At 46.4% G+C, this 27,000-nt stretch overlaps 1 protein-coding gene across 1 annotated transcript in view; it reads right to left on the minus strand.

Annotated features, from left to right (window-relative positions):
- The window catches only part of CCDC92B (coiled-coil domain containing 92B), a 233,373-nt gene extending 214,035 nt beyond the window's left edge, over window positions 1-19,338 (minus strand). Inside the window, exon 1 of the mRNA XM_078683531.1 lies at window positions 19,209-19,338. Within this exon, the coding sequence (XP_078539657.1) occupies window positions 19,209-19,338 (130 nt within the window). The remainder of the gene's footprint in view (window positions 1-19,208) is intronic.
- Between the last annotated feature and the right edge of the window lie 7,662 nt (window positions 19,339-27,000).

Consider the following 27,000-nt stretch of genomic DNA (forward strand, 5'->3'; position numbering starts at 1 on the left):
TAGCAGCTACTTTTAGATGTAACTATTCAAATAGTGCCAACTTTTTTATACAACACATACCTAGCCACCACCACAATTAATACCAGAGTAATGCAAACTGATCAACAGCAAACAGAACGTTTGCTGTGGATCAGTTTGCATTACTCTGGTATTAATTATGCTCAGTAAGTAAGAAACGCTCAGTGGCCAAGAATTCTGTGAACGCACCTACGCCTTCTTATGGAATTTCAATTGGTAGCCTTCATACTATTTAATCTCCTGACACTAAAACATAAAAACCTTCCTGATGGCACTTCTCAACATACAATAAAATACCCCTCCGTGTATTGTCCAGGCACAGCGCCATCACACCCAGTTCGACCTGGAACTTAGGGGCTCATTAGGATGGAGGATTTTCCGCATCCTCTGGGCCAGCGGAAGCCACCGCCGGCCCGGAGGATGCGGAAAATCCTCGGCGGACCCACCAAATACCCACCGCCACATTAGGATGGCTGGTGGGTCCTGGTTTCAGTCCGCCGCTTTTCCGCCGCGGTTGACTTACAACCACGGCGGAAAAGCTGTAACATGGCTGGCGGTGTCCATCAGACACCGCCAGCCATATTAGGATAGTGTAAAAGAGGTGCTTTTCTGCCGTGGAAAAGCATACGGACTTTGACTTCGGGGGCCCGTTGCGGGCCCCCTGGGTGAAGGGGGGGTGGGGGATGCACATGGGGGGTACCCATGGTACCCCCTGCATTTGTATGCAGAAATCGGCAGGCACTGTGCGGTGCCTGCCGCTTTCTGCATACAAATGCAATGTATGCATTTTTAACATTGCGGCGGGTGCAGCTCGAAGCTGTACCCGCCGCAATGTTAAAGATAGAGGATGTGACCGCCACCCTGGCGGTCACATCCTAATCTTCACGGAGGGAACGCCGCTGCCCATGCGGACGTTCCCTCCTACTCTGGGGTCGCGGACGGACTCAAGTCTGTCCGCGATCCTAATGAGCCCCTTAGTGTCAGAGCATGAAAGTCTTGGTGGTTGCGATTCTGAGTTTTGGCTCAGAAAGGGTCCTGGGACTGTGCTACTCATGATCAGAGTGGCCTCTCAGAGCAGGTTCATGGGTCAGCAGCTATGCTAATCCTGCTTTCTTTGACATTAAGAAGCTTTACTACCAGCTTGTTCTGTACCATGTAGTTGAGATAGCAGTCATAGCAGAACCTTATATACTGTTTTTAGACCTATAAGGAGAAGCAGAGCTGGTGCAAGAATGTATGCTTTTATGCATCACTTCTCTTCCTCTGGCAATCAGGCGACATTTGATACTTCTTGGGACACTCTACTGCCCTCTTTCTGGTTTCACACTAAGTGCATGCTTACTTAGGATTTAATGTAGGGTCAGTCTTAGAATTATTCTGCCAGAGCTCACTTTGGACTGGTTGCTGATTACAGATGGTGTTTCCTAGGCTCTTACCTTTCCTCTACTCTGTTTAATAGGTGTGTGCAGGCATCGCATGTCATACTAACAGCTTGTCGTGGTTCGACAAGCTGATTCTCACGCTCAACCTGAAACAAAATGAAATAAGTGTCTTTGGAAACAAGGGATTGCTTCTAAATAAGATGTACCTTTAACCTAGCAGATACTTAACTCGAGAGTGGTCACTTAAGTAACTGCAACCTATTGCATAAGGATAAGGATCAAGAGCCTTGGTCAAAGAATGCAAACAACAATGATGCCCAGAGTAAATTGCTCGGATTAGCACATACCCATTTAGACTCTTTTCTGCGACAAGAAGACTTTAGTGCAGCATAAAGATCTCTCTAGATAACTACAATGAGATGCCCCTCATTTAAGGTGCAACAGGCTGTCATATAAGCTGTGGAACCCTGAAAGTCTATTGTTGACCATTATGCCCTAACCCTGCTGATGGTCCACCAAATTAAAACAATGGACTGAAACATGTAGACACTAACATGGAACAACATAAAGAAATATCAAAACAAAAAAAACACAACTTCAACCTATAATAAAAATGAAACTCAGTTGATCTAATCAGGATAGAATCAATGGTGCCTAAGAATAGATCCTATGTCATAATACTGAGGACAGATATATTGTGGTGCAAAAATAACATGGCCTAAAAATTGAGAACCTATTGTGAATGTAAATATGTATAGGCAAGTATATATTTACTATTCTTAACTCCACATCTAAGAACCCTGCTGAGTCCTATATGGTCAAAGTACATATACACGGAGATATGTATAGTAAACCTATAACTACCTATTGATACTTACCTATACAATATGTTGGTTTTCGAACTTATGGCGAAAATATATTTGTATCATGATATTTCGCCTATGATATTCTGGAACTATGCTATCGTCACTGTTACAAAATATAAAGTAACAGTAATTTGTGCGGCTTAATTCTAATTTTAACAAAAAGTGTGATGAAGCCTTTTTATTAAAACCATTGTTTATTTTGTGTTATTTTGAAAATCATAGCTTAGCTCAAAATGTACAGTGCGTACAGTGCACTTGAAACAGTGGTGGAAAGTCACTCACTCCATAGACATTGAAAGAATTATGGAAATGTGTAGGAAAGTAGTATCTGCTTTTATGGTTACTTTTCGCCTGGTGCTGTGCTGTTTCTGACTAGTCTGACTGGGCTGCTGCTAATTAGGACCCTAATCTCTCTGCTTTCTCCCTTAAACTGTTATGGTAAGTTCCTAGGTACAGCTCAGATTGGATACTGGAGTACCCTTATAAGTCCCTGGTATATGGTACTAAGGTACCCAGGGCAAAGGTATCCCAGGTGTCCTCCATAGGCTGAAGCATGTATTATGCCACCTATCAGAGACCATTCAAACTGTCACTACAGGCCTGCCATGGCAGCTTTTGTAAGCTGGTGCTAACACCACTTACGACAGATATAGGTTCTCTATATCTACACTTAAACCCTACTCACCCCTACAGCAGGCCTTTTCAATCCTGAAGGCAGGGTACTCGGTTCTAAGTGTGAGGGTGCACCCTGCATGAGCAGGACACCCCTACAGACTTTGGAGTCCATTCTCCCGTGTTGTAAGTGAGACAGCCATATAGCATAAAGGGGCATGCGTCATTACGCGATGACCATCGCGAAACTGGCTGTAACGAACCCTGTCATGTTTGGTATCAATCATGTTGGAATCATACCCCCCACACCAAAAGCAGTGTGGGAGTATGATTCCAAGCACGGTAAAGGCACTCCCTTTGGCCTTCAGTGCTCCTGGTACCAATCTTTTAGACCCAGACAGCACAACATGGCTGCTGCCGACCAGAGACACGGTTCTGCCCTCTGGCTGCTGAGCCTAGTTTGAGCAGAAGAAGGCAGAATAATAGGTCTCCTGTCACAGGGAGGTGTGACCATCTCCCTGACAGAGTTTAGTGTACTGGGGCCGGGTGGGAGCGCTTGCCAGCGCCACTCAGTCTGCTTGAAGGGCACATTTGGTGACCTCCTTGCATAGTCTATCTCAAACCAGCCCAGGGAGCCGTTGGCTCTCACTCTGGCACGAAACTAGAAAAGGACATGGGAGTATCCTCCCCACCATTCAACCCCTCCCCTGGGAGAGAACGCTGAATCGTCCCAACCCTTTTCTTGGGGTACGTAAGGGCTTACCTGCCGGTGGGTCCCTAGATTCATCGTGAGACATGATACAATTCAGACACCACTTCAACTTCGACCATCAGGGCACTCTGGATTTTGCTCTGGGCAGCAAGGCTGCAACTGGGAAGACTCCTGCTGCTCCTGATCTCTTCGACCTGCTCGTCTGCTGCAATGTCCATGTCTGTGCGCCATACAGGAAACCTTCCAAGGCCTGTGGGCATCCAAGACACCTGAAGGAATCTCCACTGAAGTTAAGGAGTCACTTTCCTGCATCTGCAGGCACCTCATCTAATCTGACCGGTCTACTGATCCTGAGCTCCCACGGACTCCGAAAGGCTCAGCAACACAGGTGGTGATTATTCACATCCCATAAGGCCTGCCCTGTCCTCTCACCAAGTTAAAGGCCAGTATCCCTTGTGAGAGCCACAGGAACTGAACCCCTGTGCACCGCGTCGACTTGCAGTTGCAAAGACTTGTTGGCTTCTTTCCACCAAGATCTTCAGGCTGCAAGTAGCCCCCACCTCAAGCACCTCCAGTGACCAAGATCTTTGTCCTCACCACATCACTTGCCTCGTGGGCCTGCTTCTTTGGTGAGCTTCTCAAGGTCCTCTACCGACTCTAGTGTCTCCGGCCTGTTGGTCCTCTTGAGGGTCATTTTGGTTGAATTCTTTGGGCTCCCCTAATTCCTTGGGACCTGCCCTGACTCCCCTACTTGTGGTGAGTCTCCTGGACTTTGCTGAACCCGACACTGTACCTTCTTCGCTTTCCACATTGTTTGCAGTCGCCAACTCTGGTTGGTGCTCCTGACGGACACCGACCCCTCAACTCTCGACATCCAACGTGGTACAGGTCATGAGCGGCTCCTGGTCATCCACAGCATCACCTGGTCCTCACAGCTGCAGCTTCAAGGTCACCGTCAACTCTTCTACAGCACCCAACATCAGTGGGCATTCGTCTTCCGTGCCTCCTGGTCTCTCCCAAGTGGCATAGACTCTGTCCCCTCTGCTTTCAGGTACTTCTCGACTTGAATCCACCTTTGGGTACCACCGGACACTTTCACCTTCTCCAGCAGCGGAATCTTCCTGAAGTCCTCCAATGGGTTTGATGGCGGTTTCGGATGCCACTTCATACCTACGCACCCAGCTCCCCTGGGGCATATCCTGGTTCTTAAGTTATCCACAGTCGGGGTGGCTCTCTAACCATCTATCTTCCATGGGGTTTCTTCAGGGTTCACTGGTAAGGGTCCTTCTTCTTTAAAATTGCAACTGCGACTTACACGTTGATTTGTACGGAGAACACAGTTGGGTTACTACCCTGTACATGACCTTCGTTGGGCTCCTAGATACTCACCTTGGGTAGTTCCTTGGATCCCTGGCACTTCTACGTCCTCTGAGTATTGTCTTGACTCGAGTCGTAGTATGCATACCACTATTTTAGTATGTTGTTTGGTCTCCCCCTGGGGACCACTGCGTATTTTGTGCTACTTACCTGTTTCTATTGCAAAGTATTGTGTGCTTTGTGTATATCTCTGGCTAGTCGATATCTGTACGTGTTAGTGAGTGTCTTAAAATAAATACATACTTTTATAAATACAATGTGTGGTTCTTTTTCATTTAAGCTATACGTAAGAGCTAATGTGCTGGTAAAACAAGGTGCTTTTTGTGAGAAGTTGGCCTGGTATATGATGTTCACTATTCTAGTGAGCACCTTGCACCAGTTCAAACAACCCTTATGGTGATGGTTGTAAAGTCAACCTTATAGACCAGCTATCCTAGTGGTAGCATGGACAAAGCAGTCTTAGGCTAAACTCAAGAGGGCATGTGAAGCCAGCTGTTCTACCATATGCAATCCCTTTAATACCAAATGAAAGGACACCACACAGGTTATATATGTAAAATATATGTATTTATTACTAAGTTAATCCTCTGACCTCTTTATGAGGTCAGAGGCACAAGCACATAACAAGAGACTTAATTATCATACAATAAGTTGCACAAAATACAGTAATGCCCTAGGGGCACTTCAAACCATATATGAAAATAGTGGTATAAGAACCACGTCACGAACAAAGGATAGGAATAGGGCCTGGAGAATCGCTGGGGCTATGCTATACTACCAAAGGATAGGGAGAAGGAGGCCCATGGGATGCGTGTGCAGTGTCTTTACACACACGCGAGTTACCATAGAGTTAGAATGGGAACGAAAGAATTGGAAACTAGTTCTTATAGGTCACTTCCGGATGGACAAGGAGAAAGCGACTTGAAAGTTAGACACTAGGATAGAAAATACCCACAGGAGCACCGAAGTACTCGCATTACCTCACCCACAGGAAGCGGATGCATAGGTGTCAAAGTGTGTCGGGTTTCGTCGCTGAATCCTATGGAGCCTTGAAGAAAGATGCTGCAGGAGAGAAGTGTCCGGTTGGATCCAAGGGCGGATTGAGGATGAAGAGAACCTGAAAGCAGAGGGGACAGAGTCTGGGTCACTAGCCAGTGACCAGGAAGGAACCAGGAAGGAACCAGGCGGTGTCGCGAAGCAATCAGGTGATGTTGTGAAGCTTGTCTCTGCAGCCACGTGGACCAGGAGGTGTCAACGATGAGCAGGCTCTGGATACGGACTGTCCGACGAAGGCTCTCACTGTCGGCGGTGTCGGCTTCCGGATTGGAGTCAACAAGCCTTCGCAAAGGCAAGCCACGCAGGAATCGAAGATGGCTTCTGGATCAGACCAGCAAGGTTTGATGGGCTTCTCCTTTTCAGGGAAGCAGGGGCCAGTCTGGAGAAACCAGACCAGTGGTGTAGATTCAAAGGATCGTCATCACAGAGGCCACTAGCCAACGGGCAAGTGACCGGACAGGCGCGTCGAGCAGGAAAATGCAGAAGGGCCCCACGCAGAACTTGTAGAGTGTGGAGGGCGGATCTTCGGTGCAGAGGGTGCTCGGGGCTGGAGCTTCTCAATCCCCAATGCACAACTTCGAGGGTGCCTCAGAAGTTGCATGGAAAGCAATTCGCCGGCTTTCCAAGATGGCCGGTCCCACGTCTCGCGTCGCCTCCACGGCTTTGCTGTGGCTGTGGATCGGGCTGAAGGAAGTCTGGAAGTCCAGGTCTTGTCAGGCTCTGTGCTCAGGCTCCGGCAGGATCATCGACAAAGCAAACCGCTGATCACTTGATGGTGCCTGCTTACACAGGGTGGTCACTCCTTGACCACAAGGGAGATTCTTCAGTCTTCTATCTTCAAGTAGAACGTGGAAGGTCCAGAGTTTCATTTCAAGTTTCAGTCAGGATAAATCTAAATTCTTGAGACTCAGCTCCTACGTATATACCAAATTTAGGGGCTGATTACCTGCTAGGTCCCTCCTATGGGTGGGACCAGGGAAGGGGTGGTTACACCCCTTTCCCTTTGTCCAGTTTCGCGCCAGAGCTGGGGCTGGAGTGCCCCAGCATAGGTTTGAACCGGACTATGCATGGGACACCTTGTGTGCCCCAGGCAGTGTCTCATTTCATTCAGCCCTCCCTGCCCCAATACACTATGGCCTGTCTGTGGTGGTGCTAGCACCTCCCAAGACAGGAAACCTATTGTCCAAGCCTGCCTCGCTTAAAGGACTCCCAGCAGCAGGAGGCCAGACTTGTGTCTGTGGCAGCAGCATCCATTTTGTGATGCTGAGGCTCTGGTTAACTTTAACCGGGATTAGTAGGAACAACGTGTCTTCTCCCTCTAGAAGGGTGGAATGCTACCCCCGTCGCCAGAACTGGTGAGGGGGTAGTATTCCAAAGCGTATGACACCTTATACGACATGTTTTGATAAAGCCAAACCAGAGTTAGCATTTAACCGCAGGGTTCATAATGCACTTAAGAGTTTATGGTATGGCTATATCCTAGAACAGCTATAAGGACATGGTTCCGAAAGCTGCAGACAGGCTCAGCTCATGCTAGAGCCTCATCTCACATAAAACCAAGCACTCTGTCTCCAGGATTTTTAAGGCCTGCCATAGGAGTGACTAGATATAAGGGTAGATATAGGCTCTCACAGTATGGAATAGGAACGAAAGCCAATAAACGCAAAAATGTGAAGATACAGTTTGTGTTAGGTAATCTGTCCAAGAGATATTATTCTCATGACCTCTAGATAGAGAATGAATACCACTACTCAGTATATTTTAAATACAACACAAATGCCATATTTTCCTTTGATACACTCGTCCTATCCTTTCCTCTGCAGGAATGATGTGCATACAGATTACGTCACTGCCCGTCTGATTACACTTAATAACTGTAGCTAAGTGTGCCCTTGGGGTCAAGCTGGGTTACTGCATTGTCCTGCACATCTGTTCATCACCCGCTCTGGGGGTCCTTCACCAGGAGTCCCGCCTCTGACCCCAGGCCTGGCTTCAGTCACCGAAGACCTTGAGTCTGGCAGTCCACAGAGCACTGAAGCCCTGCATGGTATCTGTGAGCCCCGCTGACACATCTTTTTTGTCCTGGGCTGTAGGAAAATGTCAACTAATTACATTAATTGCAGCTCATTGCCATCATGACCGTGTTTGGTCCTTCTTGAATATCTGCTGCCTCGCTCCTTTTGTTCCTCGCTCCAGCGGTAACTTGTTTTCTTCCTCAAATTCTGCCTCAGTGCCTAAAATTATTTATTACTTTCCGTAGTTGGCCCAGAGGCCAGCAGTCTGCTGCCTCCCCATGTCCCGGGCCAGCCCTGGGGTGCAGGGAGGGGGCTGAGCACGGTCCCCACATATGAAGCGCGCGGCGCCATCTGCAGCCGCCTGATACGCAGAAGGGCAGCGCGTGCTTACTGCACAGCAGCGCGTGCTCACTGCACCGCCAGCGCAGTGTTAAAAGGTTGCTCACCGTCCGCTCGAGTGCAGAAGCTTCAGGGAAGGACAAGGAACCACCCTGCAACCCCATCAGGCAGGAGCCCAGCTCACCACCAGGCTTGATTCTATTAAATGCTGTGAGATGATCCATGCTGCAGCAACCCACACACACATGCACACACTCACACACACACACTCACACACATGCTCATCGCAGAAACCCATGCACAAACACTAACGCACCACTCTGACTCTTTCTCACACATACACTATAACACTCATATGCACACCTACATGCTTTATGCACACACCCATAAACAAACACACTCATGTCTCTCACATACACACACATACTGTAACACACTCATGGGCAGATGCACACGCCTCATATATGCACCAATGACCAAACACATCCACATGCCTCTTTCCCTTACACACACACACACACGCACACTTACATGCCTCACGCACACACACTCATGCACGCACTCACATGCTTCTCTCACATACACACACATACTATAACACAAGTGCACATGCATATGCCTCACATACACACCAATGCACAAACACATTCACACGGCAGTCTTACTCACACACACCCTCATCTTAACACACTCAAAAGCAAACTTGCATGCTTCACACACACACACACACACACACACACACACACAAATACATAACATACACTACTCCCTCACACACACGTGCTTAGGCTTTAGGAGGCACTCGCTGCTGTGAATACAGACTGATCTGCTCCTTTTTCAGATTCCATTCCTAAACGATCCTTGGGAAAAACTCTTAACATGTAAACCAGCCATGGCCCGTGCAGGTAAGAGCAGTGTCAACCAGCCACGGCCCGTGCAGGTAAGAGTGATGTAAACCAGCCGCGGCCCGTGCTGGTAAGAGTGATGTAAACCAGCCGCGGCCTGTGCAGGTAAGAGCAGTGTCAACTAGCTGCGGCCCGTGCAAGTAAGAGTGATGTAAACCAGCCGCGGCCCGTGCAGGTAAGAGCAGTGTCAACTAGCTGTGGCCCGTGCAGGTAAGAGCAGTGTCAACTAGCTGCGGCCCGTGCAGGTAAGAGGGATGCAAACCAGCCACGACCCGTGCAGGTAAGAGGGATGTAAACCAGCCGCGGCCTGTGCAGGTAAGAGTGGTGTAAACCAGCCACGGCCCGTGCAGGTAAGAGTGGTGTAAACCAGCCGCGGCCCGTGCAGGTAAGAGCGATGCAAACCAGCCACGACCCGTGCAGGTAAGAGCGATGTAAACCAGCCGCGGCCTGTGCAGGTAAGAGTGATGTAAACCAGCCGCGGCCCGTGCAGGTAAGAGCAGTGTCAACTAGCTGTGGCCCGTGCAGGTAAGAGCAGTGTCAACTAGCTGCGGCCCGTGCAGGTAAGAGGGATGCAAACCAGCCACGACCCGTGCAGGTAAGAGGGATGTAAACCAGCCGCGGCCTGTGCAGGTAAGAGTGGTGTAAACCAGCCACGGCCCGTGCAGGTAAGAGTGGTGTAAACCAGCCGCGGCTCGTGCAGGTAAGAGCGATGCAAACCAGCCACGACCCGTGCAGGTAAGAGCGATGTAAACCAGCCACGGCCCGTGCAGGTAAGAGTGGTGTAAACCAGCCGCGGCCCGTGCAGGTAAGAGCGATGCAAACCAGCCATGACCCGTGCAGGTAAGAGCGATGTAAACCAGCCGCGGCCTGTGCAGGTAAGAGTGATGCAAACCAGCCGTGGCCCGTGCAGGTAATAGTGATGTAAACCAGCAGCGACCCGTGAAGGTAAGGGCGATGTAAACCAGCCGCGGCCCGTGCAGGTAAGAGCGATGTAAACCAGCCGCGGCCTGTGCAGGTAAGAGTGATGCAAACCAACCGTGGCCCGTGCAGGTAATAGTGATGTAAACCAGCAGCGACCCGTGCAGGTAAGGGCGATGTAAACCAGCCGCGGCCCGTGCAGGTAAGAGCGATGCAAACCAGCCACGACCCGTGCAGGTAAGAGCGATGCAAACCAGCCGTGGCCCGTGCAGGTAATAGTGATGTAAACCAGCCGCGGCCCGTGCAGGTAAGAGCGATGTAAACCAGCAGCGGCCCGTGCAAGTAGGAGGGATGCAAACCAGCCGCGACCCGTGCAGGTAAGAGGGATGTAAACCAGCTGCGACACGTGCAGGTAAGAGGGATGCAAACCACCCCTTGAACCCATCAGGGTTTGACCAGTGCAGCTGCCTTAATATGGCTGCAATACTTCATTCAGCACTACAATTGCACCTAACTCCTCCTGCTCATGTCTGCCAGGTGGGAGGCCCACCCGCCCCCTCACAGCACCAGACCTTTTACATAGCTGCCCTCAGCCCCTCAGTTCCCAATCCTGCCATGCTGGCAGTGCCCCTGGTTGAATACATTCCTCGCCAGTCTCCATAAATGGTTGTCTCAGAGAGATTGAGTTACTATTAAACAAAGCATGAAACTGAAAGCGTCTATCATACAAGCAATGAGGGCACCTGCACACCACTAGAGCTGCTCTATACGCATGGAGAACCCTGACAAGTTCAGTACCGTAGAAGCAGATTTTACAACTAACAATTCTGGACTTTTGTCAGTATGCACAAGATGCAGGTGTAATGTCTGTACTGTGTGAATATAACAAAGTTTATAAAGTTGCCATGAGTGTGCCGAGTTGTGTTTCAATAGCACTTTTAAATGTTTTATCATGCACGGAATCAAACACAATTAGGTTTTCTGTTTCTTTGCCGTGCACTGAAAAACCTCAGATGTGGCCTTCAGTATTTCTTTGATTGTCTACAATTCAGTTAGCTTTACAGTCCTGCTTGGACTGTACCAACTAATAGTTTCTCTTTCTGTGTGCGTAATGTTCCTGAAGGAAGGAAAGTCCAGCTTTATTCAATTGATGGCCATTTCCTTTGGCTGAAAGTAGGTGTTCTTTATATTTTGAATGTGCTTTTGCATTCTGTTGTAAGGCATAATTTGGGATTTTTCAATACATGTTGAGCAAAAGTCATTATACATGTGATGTGTTTTCTGTTCTTTTATTGGTAGCTCAATAAAATATTTAGATTGTACCAAACTGACTATACAAGTTCTCTGTCTAAAATGTATACAAACTCTTAATTTGGGAGATTAGCAAGATGTTATGTTATGTTAGAATGTTTTGTACAGCGCACAGCTGCCCCAGCGAAGTGGCGTCCCGGCGCTAAGCAACAAAAAAGAGAGGCTGCAGAAAATGGAGGATCTATGGCAGATGGAAAAGATGGGTTTTGATGGACCTATGAAAAGCAAGGTAGTTGTTAATGCCGCGGATGGAAAGAGGGAGTAAATTCCAGAGTTTAGATGCCAGAACATGGAAGGAACGCCCACCAGCCCACTCCCTCCTTACCCGGGGAACAACCGCCAGATGGTGACCAATCGAGCGGAGCTGGCGAGTGGGAAGATAAGGGGACACCAGATTGGCAAGACACCAGGGGAAGAGAGATTCAGAATTTTAAAAGTGATGCAGAGGGCCTTGAACTCAACGCGTCTAGCCACCAGCAACCAGTGTAGCCGACGGATAGCATCAGTAGTGGAACAAGTTCTGGGCAGGCCGAGAAGTTTTCTGGCCGCTGCAATCTGGACCCTCTGCAATCTCCGAGTCTCAGATTTGTTGGTTCCTAGGTTTCCTTGCTCTACTTAGAGGCAGACTTCATGCCGAGCCTTTATTACTTTCACACTAAGATCATTTTCTTGATGATCCTTCCCAGGTTCCCTTAGAGAGCAGACTCCATGTTAGTCTGTTGATTGATGTGTACTTAGAACTTTTTATGTTACCTCTCTCCTACTAAACTGAGCAGTCTATATAACAGATTGGTCTTTGACTCATCATTTGCTTTGTTCTTGATCGTACTCGGTTCTGGTATTGGCTAGATTAGGGCCCCGCTTTCATTGCAAATCCAATTTGCATTTATTTGCATTTTGAGTATTTTTAATTGATTGACTAACCATTATACTTTTGCTGTTTGCAATGATTCTTAAATGTGAAATAAACTTTCTTAGTTTGCACTTTATACAAAGTCTCATGTGGATTTTCCTGTGTGATTTCTCTGTGTTTACATAAAATATTTTATTTGTATTTAGGGCTCTCATCTTTAAAGACTGTAACCTAGCCCCGATCTCCATCAATCGTCTCTTTTAATGCGGCAGATCGCTGGCTGTAACCAAATTCATATCTCAACTCAGCTGAATGAAGCTACTTGCTGGTATGTGACTCTTCCCTTTCGATGGCTGACTGAGTCCAACACTGCAGGCCTCTCTAGACTAGCCGTCTTCTGTCTTTAGGCCTGACACTACTCAGAATACCGAGATTGTCGACTTCAAAATAGCCATTGACTTAGTCAAAGATTTTTTACGAACAGTTTCTGCATGGTCTCCTCTACAACCTTTTACCCTTTTTTAATCAACCATATTTGTTCCCTGTTTTACCCCATACGTATTATACATTTCTTTCTGCATGCTACACCAGCTCTGAAGATGGCCCCATAGTTATTATACATTTCTTTCTGCATGCTACACCAGCTCTGAAGATGGCCCCATAATTATTATACATTTCTTTCTGCATGCTACACCAGCTCGAAAGATGGCCCCATAGTTATTATACATTTCTTTTTGCATGCTACACCAGCTCTGAAGATGGCCCCATAATTATTATACATTTATTTCTGCATGCTACACCAGCTCTGAAGATGGCCCCATAATTATTATACATTTATTTCTGCATGCTACACCAGCTCTGAAGATGGCCCCATAGTTATTATACATTTATTTCTGCATGCTACACCAGCTCGGAAGATGGCCCCATAGTTATTATACATTTCTTTCTGCATGCTACACCAGCTCTGAAGATGGCCCCATAATTATTATACATTTATTTCTGCATGCTACACCAGCTCGGAAGATGGCCCCATAGTTATTATACATTTCTTTCTGCATGCTACACCAGCTCTGAAGATGGCCCCATAGTTATTATACATTTATTTCTGCATGCTACACTAGCTCTGAAGATGGCCCCATAGTTATTATACATTTCTTTCTGCATGCTACACCAGCTCTGAAGAGGGCTGCTTTACAAACACATATTTTCAATGGTACTTCTGCGCACCTCCCACCCCTAACTCATATTGTGACATCTGATTCTGAGAGTGCATTACTGATGGAGATGCAGCCCTTGTGATGTCAGCAGCCCCTTGGGGAATCTAAAAGCCAATAACCATATCTTTCTCCTTGAGTCAAATGCATACATAATTAAACCATCGAGTCTCCTGGAAGGACTTGTGGTTTACACTATTCACCAGTGTGTTGGCTCACCACCACCAGCACCATCATCCGCCTTAATTGCTTTAGAGATGCGCCTCTTTCTGTCAGTCGTTACTGGCGAAACAGTTATGACAGTAATCACCCTCCCTGGTACCCCGGATAAAGATAAAGGTGATGAATCTGTCGATCCAGCCTGCTTCTGCGCATCAATAAAACGCGGGGGATGTGCTTGAATGATATGTGACTGAGGCACTACTGTTGCATAGTGCAGACAGGGGTGCAGACAAAGCTCTACAAACAACAAAGCTTCTATGCACCCTTTGTATCATCCTCCTTGCATACCACACTCCGCTAGTTTGTACCTAGTTTCATGCTTTATACATCTAATTCATATTCTACATATATACATAATAATAAAAGTGTATTATAGAGAGCGCGGCTACCCCCGACGGGAGTGTCCCGGCGCTGTGCGGAGAGGAGGATATGGGCAGTTAGTTAGCAAGATGTGGCCTGTGAGAGCTAGGGAAGGTTGAATAGCCATGTTTTTAGTAGTTTACGGAAACTGAGTTCTGAGGGGCCTTCCTGATTTGTAGGGGTAGGGAATTCCAGAGGGTAGTAGTTTTGACTGTAAATGTAAATGTAAATTGATACTTGTATAGGGCACTACTCACCCCCAAGGGTCTCAAGGCGCTTGTACGAATACCGCTGTGGAACCCATCCTGGCTTTCCCTGTGAGGTGTCCACTCCTGGGCACCCCCAAGGTGGAGGCCAGGCATCCTTAGCGTTGTGGGGGCCGTTGTGGAGATTAAGCAAGCTATTGCCCAGAGTTGCAGAGTGGGACTCCATGATTGGAATAGGCACCGAGGCGAGAATTATCAGGTCCGTGGAATTTTAAGACCCAAGACCCGCCGAGGCGGGGAATTGAACCCTGGTCCCGGGCTAGACCTCTGCATCAGGGTCTGCCGCTCTGCCACACTTCTCCACCTGCAAAGGAACGTCCACCTGTTCTGGCTTTGGAAATGCGAGGTGTGACGAGAAGTTCCAGATGGTTGGATCTAAGGTTTCTTGTCTGACGGGATGTGTGAGTACGTATCCTCAGGTATAGGGGGCCGTTGCCCTTTATTGCTCTGTAGGCAATAGTGAGAGCTTTAATTAAACATAAATACATACATACACAAACCCGTACCTACAAACATACATGCACACACATCTAACTGACCAAGGTCATAACATCAGAATTGAAAGTCAAAAGGGATCCCGCAGACCACATGCACCGGCCACGAGCCAGCACACTGTGCCCCAATGAAGCCCCAGACAGACCACATTTTTTGCCGGTGGGAAACATCCTTTACGACGCAACTTTTACCACGCAGTGCCTTTACAACGCAGGTTTTTCAACGCAAGTCATTACAACGAATTGCGCTGGGGGCGCTCTAGGATAGGTAATAGTTTAATTTACTATCCAACACCTTCCCTACTATCCACGGGGACTGGAGTTGGAATAGTAAATTAAACTATTCACTATCCAGCACCCCCCAACGCAAGTCGTTGTAACGACTTGCGTTGAAAAACCTGCGTTGTAAAAGCATGCGTGGTAAAAGCATGCGTTGTAACAACGTACATCCCTTGCCGGTAGAGTGTCCCCTGCACTCGACTGGTAGCATCAAACCGCACTCATGGCCACTAAAGAACACAGGCAGCAGCCATAGTCCAGGCCATCAGACAGATTGAGCTGGAAACAGATCACACCCAGTAGCACTGGGTCGCCAACCCTCAACACCACTCCTTTCCACAAGACACACCCACCTGGCATTTGGCCACGCCGCCATCTTAAGATGTCGACACTTTAGGCATTTAAACTAGTGTGATAACATGCTGAGCTTTTCTTAAACTGGATTATACTGAAATTCACAAAGATACTGAAGGAAAACACGTAACAATCCGAACTTTGTAAATCCATTAAAGATGACAGGAATCAGCAGCTCGAAGTAGTAAAAGTTACAAGTACCTCATTAATACCCCAAGAGAAGCGTTGATGGTTCCCTGAGAGAAGGGTCCAAATGACTCCTTGCAGAAACATTCACGCATAGACATGACACACTGAGCACTCATCTCATCATGTCTCAGAGGCAAGACACACAGGGAATATGGCACAGATATTTATATTTAATTTGTTTTGCAACTCCAAACTACAGATCCCAGCAATCATTGCAACTAGGACTAAATGACCACTGAGAAATTACCAAGTCGTGGGATGCTGAAATATGAATGACATTATGTGGTTATAAACAGACGGGCATTCCACAATACGCTGCAAGATACCCCCTTCAAAGACGCTAGAACCATGAACGGAAACAAGGCATGTGGAAAACTGTCGCCTGGACTCTACTGTTTTTCTCTCCAAAATGACATGCAACGTACACAACCCCACCGGCCTTTCTCAGCACACACTTGCCTTGTGCCTTAATCGCTTGTGCGGCAGAGTCGGGCACAAGTCAGCCCTGTGACTCTGAAGGGCTCGGAGGCGGTGGGAGTCTGTATTAGGCCTGACTTGTGAAGGGCACTGGCCCCGAGGCACTAGCACGTTAGACGCAGGTCTCAATTGTGGCTGCCATGTTTCCCAGACTTTTAGAGGCACACAGTTGGCACAGTCTACCCAAACCCTGTGGCTCTCATTAGGAGCCAGACGGCAGATACGTGATTTATCGGTCGCAAAAACACAACAATTTATACCCCAAAAATCAGTATTTATCAGGGCTGTTAAATCACTCCTAATTCGACATGTCCCCATCCAAATAAGTCTTTGGTACTTTTCACATTAGATTCCCATTTACCAGCATTTACCGGACATTTTACCCCATTACATTTTCCGGCCGTTTGACTTGCTGAAAGCGGCCCGGGTAAATTTGCGGGTTTGTGGTAATTTACAGAGAAACTCATGTTTCTAAACCCTGCGCAAAACAAAGAAATGGGCAGCTCGTATTGAGGGCACGAGTGCCCATCAGCGAGAGTCAACTTGTCAGCTTCACTCTCGAACTAGTCCAGTTCTGAAATCCTCAAATGCATCCCTACCCACCAGAATTCATCAATACAGACCCTGATTACAGCGCAGCGATAGACACAGGAGGCAGATTTACAAAAACGCGTGTATCCCTGCATATTAGCAGGGATGCGCCAGTTGACTTGCGTGATGCAAAAATAGCCTTGCGCCACCATGGATGTACCACATTTACAATGCGGCGCATCGTGGCGCCAGGATAGACAGATGCGTGATGTATCTTGTCGGCGTAAGGGCAGCAAATTTCTGGAACTGTGTCGCAAGTTCGACACAACTCCAGCAATGGTTTGGAATGCCTATTCTTAATATGCTCCTTCACTCCTTATGCCTGCCTCAAACAGGTGCAAGGTTTTGACACAGTGGCGTCGTAAAAGTGACTCAGTGAAATCTTATAGATTTCACTGCGCCATTTATACAAGGCTACCTTTGCGACGGATCGCCTACCCTGCATAAATTATACCTGACACCGGTATAATGTAGCACAGGGCTTTACAACATAATGCATCTACCTAGATGTTTCACTTTGTAAATATGTTGCATAGTGGCGCATTGTTTACGATGCCACTGCGTCACAGAAGTGACGCAACAGCGGAGTAAAGTCAGCAAAAGGGGCTTGTAAATCTGCCCCCCGTTGTACAAGCCATGTCGATATTTGCTACTAAGATCATGTGCCCCTTTGATCAGTCTTTCTCTGGGGGGCAGAAGGGGCGGATGGAGCAATCATCACAGCTCAAGGTCCCACCTTTAAAACGGTCCACGTTGCCATCTGAGAAACCTCTTCATCACTACACTGTCTTCGGGCACGTGCTCTAATATACACCACTGTAGTAAAACGTAATATTCGTATAATGGAGGGTTTAGCGTTAGTACTGCAGAGTCAACCATGACACAGCGAGATGCTTGTACAGTGAGTGACTCAGGCCGACAGTAACCGATTGACAGAGGGTCAAATTAGCTGGATAGCAGCAACTGTACAACAATTTTAGAACAAGGAAGGAAGAAACAAAAAGATTTTGAGTGGCAGTAATAAACCTTTATGATCAGCCAATAAATGATTTTTCTGTAGAAGTACTGAGAAGCAATATATATCTCTGCTGATTCTTTATTACAGTTTGTGAATTTGTCACTTGTATTTTAATAGCAATAACCAGCTGAAGAGGAACTTCAGAGTAGTATGTGTTCCAGGGAATGTTTCTCAGACTGAGTGCATGCTCGCCACTGGGGTAGCAGTGACTGAGCTGAGGCCAGGGCTGGGTGGTAGGTGTGAGGGAGGATAAGTGGGGTGGTCATGCTAAGGCCCTGAATATAGAATAGTACCGTGCTAGACCATATATGTTAGAAGTATATGTTCAAGGAAGCTCCCATGATTCGGTGTGTGACCACGAATGATCAGCTTTCGGTTCACTCAACCACTTGGGAGGTCTGTTGCACACGACAGACACCATTTGCACTTGTCCTTTCCTAAAACATTGTCATCGTGGTCCAGGCTCTCTCAAACCTCCATTAACTTATTTTCTTTGAAGATGACAGAGCAAATACCTTGGTGCTACTGATAGTCAAAGGTGCCCTGACAGTGACCTCCCTGCTGTGTCCTTACTGGGGAAACATCCTTTACGACGCAACTTTTACCACGCAGTGCCTTTACAACGCAGGTTTTTCAACGCAAGTCATTACAACGAATTGCGCTGGGGGGCGCTCTAGGATAGGTAATAGTTTAATTTACTATCCAACACCTTCCCTACTATCCACGGGGACTGGAGTTGGAATAGTAAATTAAACTATTCACTATCCAGCACCCCCCAACGCAAGTCGTTGTAACGACTTGCGTTGAAAAACCTGCGTTGTAAAAGCATGCGTGATAAAAGCATGCGTTGTAACAACGTACATCCCCTTACTGTCAACCCTTCACCTTCAGAGGTATGACCTTGACTCCGCTCGTACTGAGGAGCATTGGGAGCCATGTTGTGCCCATCAGGGAGTTGTGGAAGTCCAAGAACACAACAAGCCTTTGGTCTCAAGAAGTCTAAATGCTGAATGCATGCATAGCCAGCCTCCCTTGCAGTGCACGCTGCTCTCTCACTCATTCATGTGATAAAGGTATGCTTGGTAGGCTTTGTCTCTGCATCTGACAGCTACAGGGGTATTTTCACCTCAATGCAAATATGGCGCTGCCCATCGTGTGTCGAATGGGGGTGTGGTTCATATGCATGATTGTTGTGTCGTCTGTCTTCTCCCTCATACCTGTTTCCCCCGCCCTCTTGCTCTCCACCCATCACCACTATGAAACTGTTACTTGCTGGGGTTGACCTGTTCACTCCACAGGCTCCATAAAGATACATAGAGACAGAGCAGCAAGTTATCCACATTGTGCACATACTGAGGCCACTCTTTGTGGCAGACTCACCAGTGCTGTGCTTCTGCAGCCGCAGGATCTCCAGGTGCAGGTCATGGAGCAGGTCCAACTGTTCCTTCTTCAGGAACGCGATGTTTCGCTGCACGCTCTGGATCTGCCTCTCCAGGGACGCGGTCTCCATCACTACACGCAGGTGAACTCAGGCCTGTAGGGACGTGAAACAACCGGTGTTCAGAACACAAGGAGCCTGACTCATAACCCTACAATCCAAGCACATAGAATCTCTGCCCTCGACAGAGGCTACAGATGAACATTGAGACCAGCCTAGATACACGCGGGTTGTGCAAATAACAGGATTGTGTTAATCGGTGCCATCATGTCTGCACTCATGAGTAATTAAACGCTGCTTTGTCTCCTAAGTTCAGGGGCATCACTGATGGACAATACAGGGAGAATGTCCCAGCTGACCCTATTCTTATTGGGGAACATCCTTTACAACGCAACTTTTACAACGAAGTGCCTTTACGATGCTACCATTACAATGCAACTTTTACAACGACTTGCGCCGGGGGGCGCTCTAGGAAAGGGAATAGTTTCCAACACCTTCCCTACCATCCACGGGGACTGGAGTTGGAATAGTAAATTAAACTTTTCACTATCCAGCGCCCCCCAACGCAAGTCGTTGTAACGACTTGCGTTGTAAAACTTGCGTCGTTAAGGCATGCGTTGTAATAGCATGCGTTGTAACGTCAACCATCCTTCTTATTATCCCACTGACCACCAGATCTCCCACTGCCGCACCATGATAGATGAATCAGTGAATAAAACCAGGCTGCCACGAAACAGAGTGCTTGGTTCTCTGACCCCTCAAGTTTTCCTATACACTCTTCCTTTCTGCAGCATTGGCTTTGGAATTCCACCCACCATCACACATTTCTATATTGTTTAACATTTCCAACAACTCTTCCCTATTTCCTACCTTTCTTTTCTACCTTTATTGAACAGCCCTTGGCTCTTGTTTTATGGTCACTTTTATTGTAGGATTTTGTTGCATAATGTTAAGACAAGCAAAATGAGGCACCATGCTGTCCCATGCTTTTTTCATAGTCATGTCACTGGCATTAATGAGGCCATAAGGGGACCTTACTGTTGCCAGGATATAAATTTTTTCACGTCTCCACTACCACTAAGGCCCAATGCTATGATGGCCCTACCACTGCTTGGGCCCACTTGCTGGTAGGGCCCCACCATTGGAAAGCAGCCTGACCTTCAACAAGCACTCTCTGCAACAAGGACGCCACCACCACCAGTGCTCCACCTTCACAGAGATTACACATCCGCAAGGACCCTCTGTACCTATGACTACTTGTCCATCAGAGCCCACATTGTTTTGCAAACAGGAAATACTATATCATTATTTATATGCTTTGTCTGCATAAGGAAAGGCCTAGGATCTAAACCTAGGGTATATAATTATTACTGATAAATGTGGTTCCTAAAGTTGTATGTACTTCAATAACTTAATGTACACCCAATGTGAATTATTCAGAAATGTTTTGTTAAAAAATATCTTTATAACAATCATCAAGTAATCACAACTCTCATTAAATATTAGTGACAAAACTTCTCAGTGCTCACAAGTGATACACACTGTGATAAACATTCATTCCAGTGCATAAGACACAGGGCCATACTATACATTGAGAACTGAGGGCGCAATGGGCATCTTCGCCCGCTTTGTGTACCCCGGGGTCACAATGGTATTACAGAACAAGGTGTAGATGCTTGTGCATCTCCTTCTGTAATACTGATAATGCTGGTGTTATGTAGCGCCAGTGCTATACATCATGTCCCGGAGACGCACCGGGCATCGGTACCCTCTTTGTGTGCCCCGGGGCGCAATGGTGTTACCTAAGCGGCGGCAAAAAACGTATATGTCTGCTTCTGTAATACTGATTGTGCTGGCGCACGTGAACACCTTGTCCTATCATTATAAGGCATTCCCTCATTTGCATGGGGCGTGTCCTCATGCAAATGAAGGAATACCTTTGGCTCTGCATCCGCGCCTTATTAGGGATGTGGTCTCAGAGACAAACATGGCCTTAGGAGCTGCCCTTAGAAGGTGCACTCAAAGTGCTCCACAAAAAGGTGCCACACTTTCAGTGTGCCTCCTAAAGTCAGCCTTATGGAGGGAAGAAAGAGGGTCCCATGGGCCCCCCAAACATTCCCTTGTAGGTTTGTACATTCACTCAGTGCACCCGCCTACAGAGGGACCTCTAATCCCTCTTCGCCTGCACTGTGAAACACGGCGCCACTTTGAAGCAGCTACTCTGTATTTCACTTGAATTCGCTGCCTAGGGCAGCTCTTATTTTGTAATACGGCGCACTGTTCCTGTTTGCGCTGGCCCACCTTTCGAAAGGTGTGCCATGGCACAAACAGGGAAAGTGTGCCATATGCATGATACGGCCCATGGTGTGTATCCATATGGCCAATACAAATACAATAAATTATTTAATTTACAAGCCTGTAGGATATAGTTAACATCATTTTTACCCCTACAGATACAGAATCCTTATCAGGACAGGTGTCTTGCTTCATTTAGTTGCATGAAAAAATTATAACTCTTCTCCTCTGGCTTTGCACCTTCTGCCATGTCAATTACCAGCTGCTTGATGTGTGGTGTCTCCTTCCTGTGCCACCCCTTCTTTGTGCTATTGGAGATCCACATACAACTTGGAAACGACATGGGCAATGCTAGGAAGGACCACTGTCATGTGTCCTGGGGGAGATCAATCATACATTACTGTATACACACTATAGTACTATAGCACCCTATTAGCTAACTCCATCCTTCTTCCAGGTGAGTGTAATACATTCAGACATTTAGACCGCAGTCCTTTCCTTCAACATATCACAAATGTTTGAATGCTATGAAAAGATATCTCATGAGCCCCAAACGGAAAAAGAGACCCCAAAATGTGGTCCCTCCATTTGATGTTATCATCTGTATCACACCTACAGCATGCATGATTCTAGTATCTTCCCCATCACTTCTTGAGAATACTGTTCCCTGAGAGTGAAGTCATAATGCTCCCAAATTATATTGCAAAGGTCCCACTGAACCGTCCCTGGGATCAGTAAGGCTAGAGTAAATGTACTTTATGTGTCAGCATCCCACCACAGAGTGGCCGGTATACTGGAGGAGCAGGGGTGGAATGGGGTGGGAGGGGGTTGGGGTGGAGGGGCACTAGGGGTCGCAGGGTGGAATACATTTGAAAAAAAACATAGCTTCAGCCAGTTACGTCCAGCGTCACACTCTTCACCTCTCTTCAGGAAGGCACAGGCTCCCAGAATGCCCTGCCACCAATTCTGAAGCGGCTCTTGCACAGAGAGCATCTTCAGGATTAGCCTGGGTGCCCTTAATTCGTGCTCCAGGACAGACTGTGAGTCTGTGCCTGCTTTTTTCCACCCAGCTGTGTTGCTGGGATAGAGAGAGCTTCACTGTGCATGACACGGCCGGCAAAACCATCATGCGCAGTGTTGGGGGTGCAATAACGGCTAGGGCGCTCGACCTCGGACCTGGGGATCTGGGTTCGAGTCTCGGTAACAACGCCAAAACCTCCTGTGATTCTGGGCAAATCACTTTATCTCCCCGTGCCTAAAAAATGAAAGTGTGTCCTCATGTAAAAAAAAAAAAAAAAAAAAGTAACTTGTGCTATGTAAAGCGCTCTGATACCTGATTCGGTTCGGGTCTAGTTCGCGCTACATAAAACTCTACAAAAAAATAAAAAATAAAAAATACCACTTCCCTAAGTGCCTTTCACTACCAGGCCCCAGACCCAAGACTCAGCAGGTAAGGAAAAATAAAACAAGTGTAGTTTTATTTTTCCTTGCCTGCTGAATTTGGGGGCGGGGGAGAAGCTTCTCCATCATAGCAGAGGAGCCACCCCTGATCCTACCTTAGACTAGAACTAGGAACCCGGAATATATACTTGTGTTAGAGACACAGGACCAGCTTTATCATGCCCTTGCGTGGCCTTAAACTTGGCTGCTAAGGGGTTTTCCCCTCCCGTGCTGCAGATTTATGAATCCCATTATACATGACGAGTTGACCTTGTCATGAGCACAGCTCCAGTGTGCCTCATGACGAGTTCACCTTGTCATTAGCATGCAAGTGGTTAAGTCAGATTGGCTAAGCCATGTAGAGCCACCTTGCGTGGCTTAGTAATCTGGAGTAACCCAAGGCGGTGCAAGTCTGGAGGGGAAGTGATCAGACATGTTATTCCCACTCCAAACTAAGCAACACTGTAAAATGTTTGACTCTGGGATGGGGAGTTCAGATTTTCTATTCCGACTCCAAACTAAGCCATATTGGAAAAAGCATTGGACTCTGGGCAGGGGGCAGATTTACTATACCTACTCCAAACTAAACAAGATTCTGGATTGTGTTGGAATTTTGCGGGGCAAATTTACTATACCTACCCTAAACTAAGTAACAGGCAGATAGACTATCCACACTGCAAACTAAGCAACATTAAAGTAAAACGTCAGACTCTGGGGGAGCCATATTTACTATTCCTATTCTAAACTAAACAAAATTGGCTAAAGAGTTGGACACTGGATGGGTCACATTTACTCCCACTCCAAACTAAGCAGCACTTGGGAACACACTGGACTATGGAAGGGTCAGAATGACCATTTCCACTCCAAACTAAACAACATTAGGTAAACAGTTGTACTCTGGCAGAGTAAACATTACTAATCCTAATCCAAATGAAACAACATTACAGAAAGCATTGAAACTTGATCAGAGTGTATTTACTATTTCAGCTCCCAACTAAACAAAACCTGGGAAAGTATTGGGCTCTGGGCGGGTGTTATCAGATTTATTATTCCGTCTCCAAACTAATTCAAATTAAAGGAAACAAATTGAAAACTGTACCTAAAAAATATAAACAACATAAAAATATCTGAATGTGTTACCTATTAAAAAATTAAACTTGTAAAAGTAATATAAATATAAATAATGTAATAAATGTAATAATAGCTGACATTTAGATTAACACAATAATGTAATTCACACATTTTAAATATACATTTATAAAAATCAATTTATTGCTTCCTAAATAAGACAACATAAATGAAATGTGTTTTAAAATGTCAGGAACACACTTCTTAAAGAAAGCCAATTATTCTTTTTTAATAGAAACTAAACATATATTTTTAAATATTTTAACCACAATACACAAGTATTTAAAACATGCAATTAAAATATTACATTATTTACCAACTCCACATCCAAAACTCCTAAAACCCCAAAATATAAACCAAGAGAATATTTAAAAAATAAATTAAATATATTAATAACAATTATTTACCATCTAAGTATTAAAACTCTACTTTTTTAAAACACTACTAATAAAATCTTCATAAAAACAAATATTCTGAAATTTTTTTAACAGTAAATTTAACAAGCTATTGTTTTAGCTGTATATAAAAATATACAAAATAAGATAAAATTGAAATATAAAAAATACATTTAAAATCATAATTTTTAAAACTATCTAACAAAATCTCTATAAAACCCAACAAGCCGCAAACAGCGCATATGCAGACTTACAAATTAAAAAATATTATACTAATAAATATCAAAACACTCCAATACAGCACAACATTTACAAACATAAATAATATTTAGAAAACAAAAGTTGGAACTGGCATTTTCTAGTTGGCTGAGGTGATGCCGTAGCCAGGCAGAGCCCACCACTTCTGTCAGGGACGGGTGCTTACACTCACTGTATAACCTGCACTCACCCTTGGGTAGGTTGGCACTGTACAGTCAGGCCCACCACAGAGATGATGTGTAAAGGATTGGCACAGCACATACACACAATAAATATACTGAGCGTCACTAAAGAGGCTGCACATGTGGTGTATGTAAATAAGTTTATATTCAACACACACATTAATTAACACAAAATGAATATCGTATCTCTAGGCATAAATCACACTTGGAAATATAGCGCCAAGAAACCGCATGGTGAATGTAGCTCTTTATAAGTATTTTAAATTCAAATTCAAATATTGCTAGCAGTACTAGACCCAACTGTGTTAAATTGACATTAGTAGTATAAACACTTGGAGGAGATCCTACTTTATTCTCCAGCACCCTTATGCTGTGCAAAACATTATCAAACCCAGTCCAACCCTGGCAATCATTAGAATGCAGTATCACAGTTATAGGGTCCCCAAATCACAATGAAAACAGAAATATGTACATACAAAGACTTAAACACTTTTAAGCAGCACAGTGGGCTGAGGCTGCAATGGTAAACCAAATATCAAATGAGGTGGGGGTAGTAGCATAGCTAATTAGGAGGCAATCATCAAAAGGAGGGGGGGGGCTACCCACCACTCTGAAGTTCACCCACAGGATGCAAAGCAGAAGCGGGCAGTCAGTCACTCAAAAAGGGTTCCGCAATATGCCTTCCTACACCAGCCCAGTTCTGAGAAGCGCTTGGGCTGTTGGACAGTATCTTGACCCACTTCCAATCACTCTTGGAAGTGCTCCTTCAGCCCAGTCAATCACTCTCCCTACCCTGGGCCATTTCAGGCAGTATTAACTGGCAATACAATGTAGTCGAGGACCGGGTGAGAAGAGGGCAATTGGTCCATCACACTGAGGGCTCCAAAGGAATAATTGTTGTAGGGGGAATGGAACAGGGGGGCCTCTCGGAAGCAAGAGACACCCCATCAGGCACACATTGTTTATAGTTGGGCCCAGGCAATCAGGGCACAACGTCTGGTGCACGTTAATATGAGCTGCACCAGACGATTCTAGTCTCACACAATGAAGAGTAACAAATACTGTACCTCCCTGGGAATGAGGCACAACGCCTGGCACATGATGATACGTTTCACACCAGACAATTCTGGTCACACACAACGATGAGTTTTAAATTCCGTGCCTCCTTGGAAACACATGTGTGGTGCGCGATGATACGAGTTGCACCAGTCAATTCCGGTCACACAGGCGTAACTTCAGCAGTGCCACACGAGGTAGAATGAGGCACTACTACCGGTACACCCTCACCTCTGAGGGTCACACCCTGTGAATTGGACACTGCACGCAATGAGCAAGCAGTTGGCGTCTCGCACCAGAGAAATGCGGCATCATTGATGCGGATTCAGCAACTAGTGAATTCGCTCACCACCAACAAGACGCCATGCTAACAGTTGGGATCCAGCCGACGATGTGGGCACTTATGAGGGCACCACTCTCCAGATGTCCAAGGTAGATGATGTAGGTCCCTCGCGGGAGGTCCCTGATGTCCCTGAGACCTTCACAAACAAACAGAGAGCAAGCCAACAAGCCCTTGGAGAGCATACTTCAGGGTGTCACTCAGCAGCAGGTAGTCAGCCTAGGTCAGCCACTATTCAGGAAATGTGCACAGTCCCTTTCAATGGCAGTAATTCTCCTTGTGCACAAATGATTCCTCTGGCAATGTTCACCACACAGTTTCAGGTTCCCCACATGTGTATCTCTGCCCTGCTGATGTCTGACACGAATAGTTATACTGATGTGTGCCTTTGAAGTTGGGGGTGGTTCAGAGGGTTTCTATTTGAACCATGGATGTCTCTCCTAAATTTCAGCCCTGTCTGCCATGAGGCCGTGGAATGCAGATCTTAATCTTTAGCGGGGCCATGATCTGGCTCCCAGAGGCCAAGTGCCACAGCCTCTCCCTCCAATTCCTCCAGCCAGGCCCTCAAATGTCAGAAGTCTGTCATTCTAGTTGCATGCCGAGGTTTTGTAGCTGTCACTGGGGAATTCACATATATGCT

Source organism: Lissotriton helveticus, chromosome 3_1 (genome assembly GCF_964261635.1).
Source record: "Lissotriton helveticus chromosome 3_1, aLisHel1.1, whole genome shotgun sequence".
Classification (NCBI taxonomy): domain Eukaryota; kingdom Metazoa; phylum Chordata; class Amphibia; order Caudata; family Salamandridae; genus Lissotriton; species Lissotriton helveticus.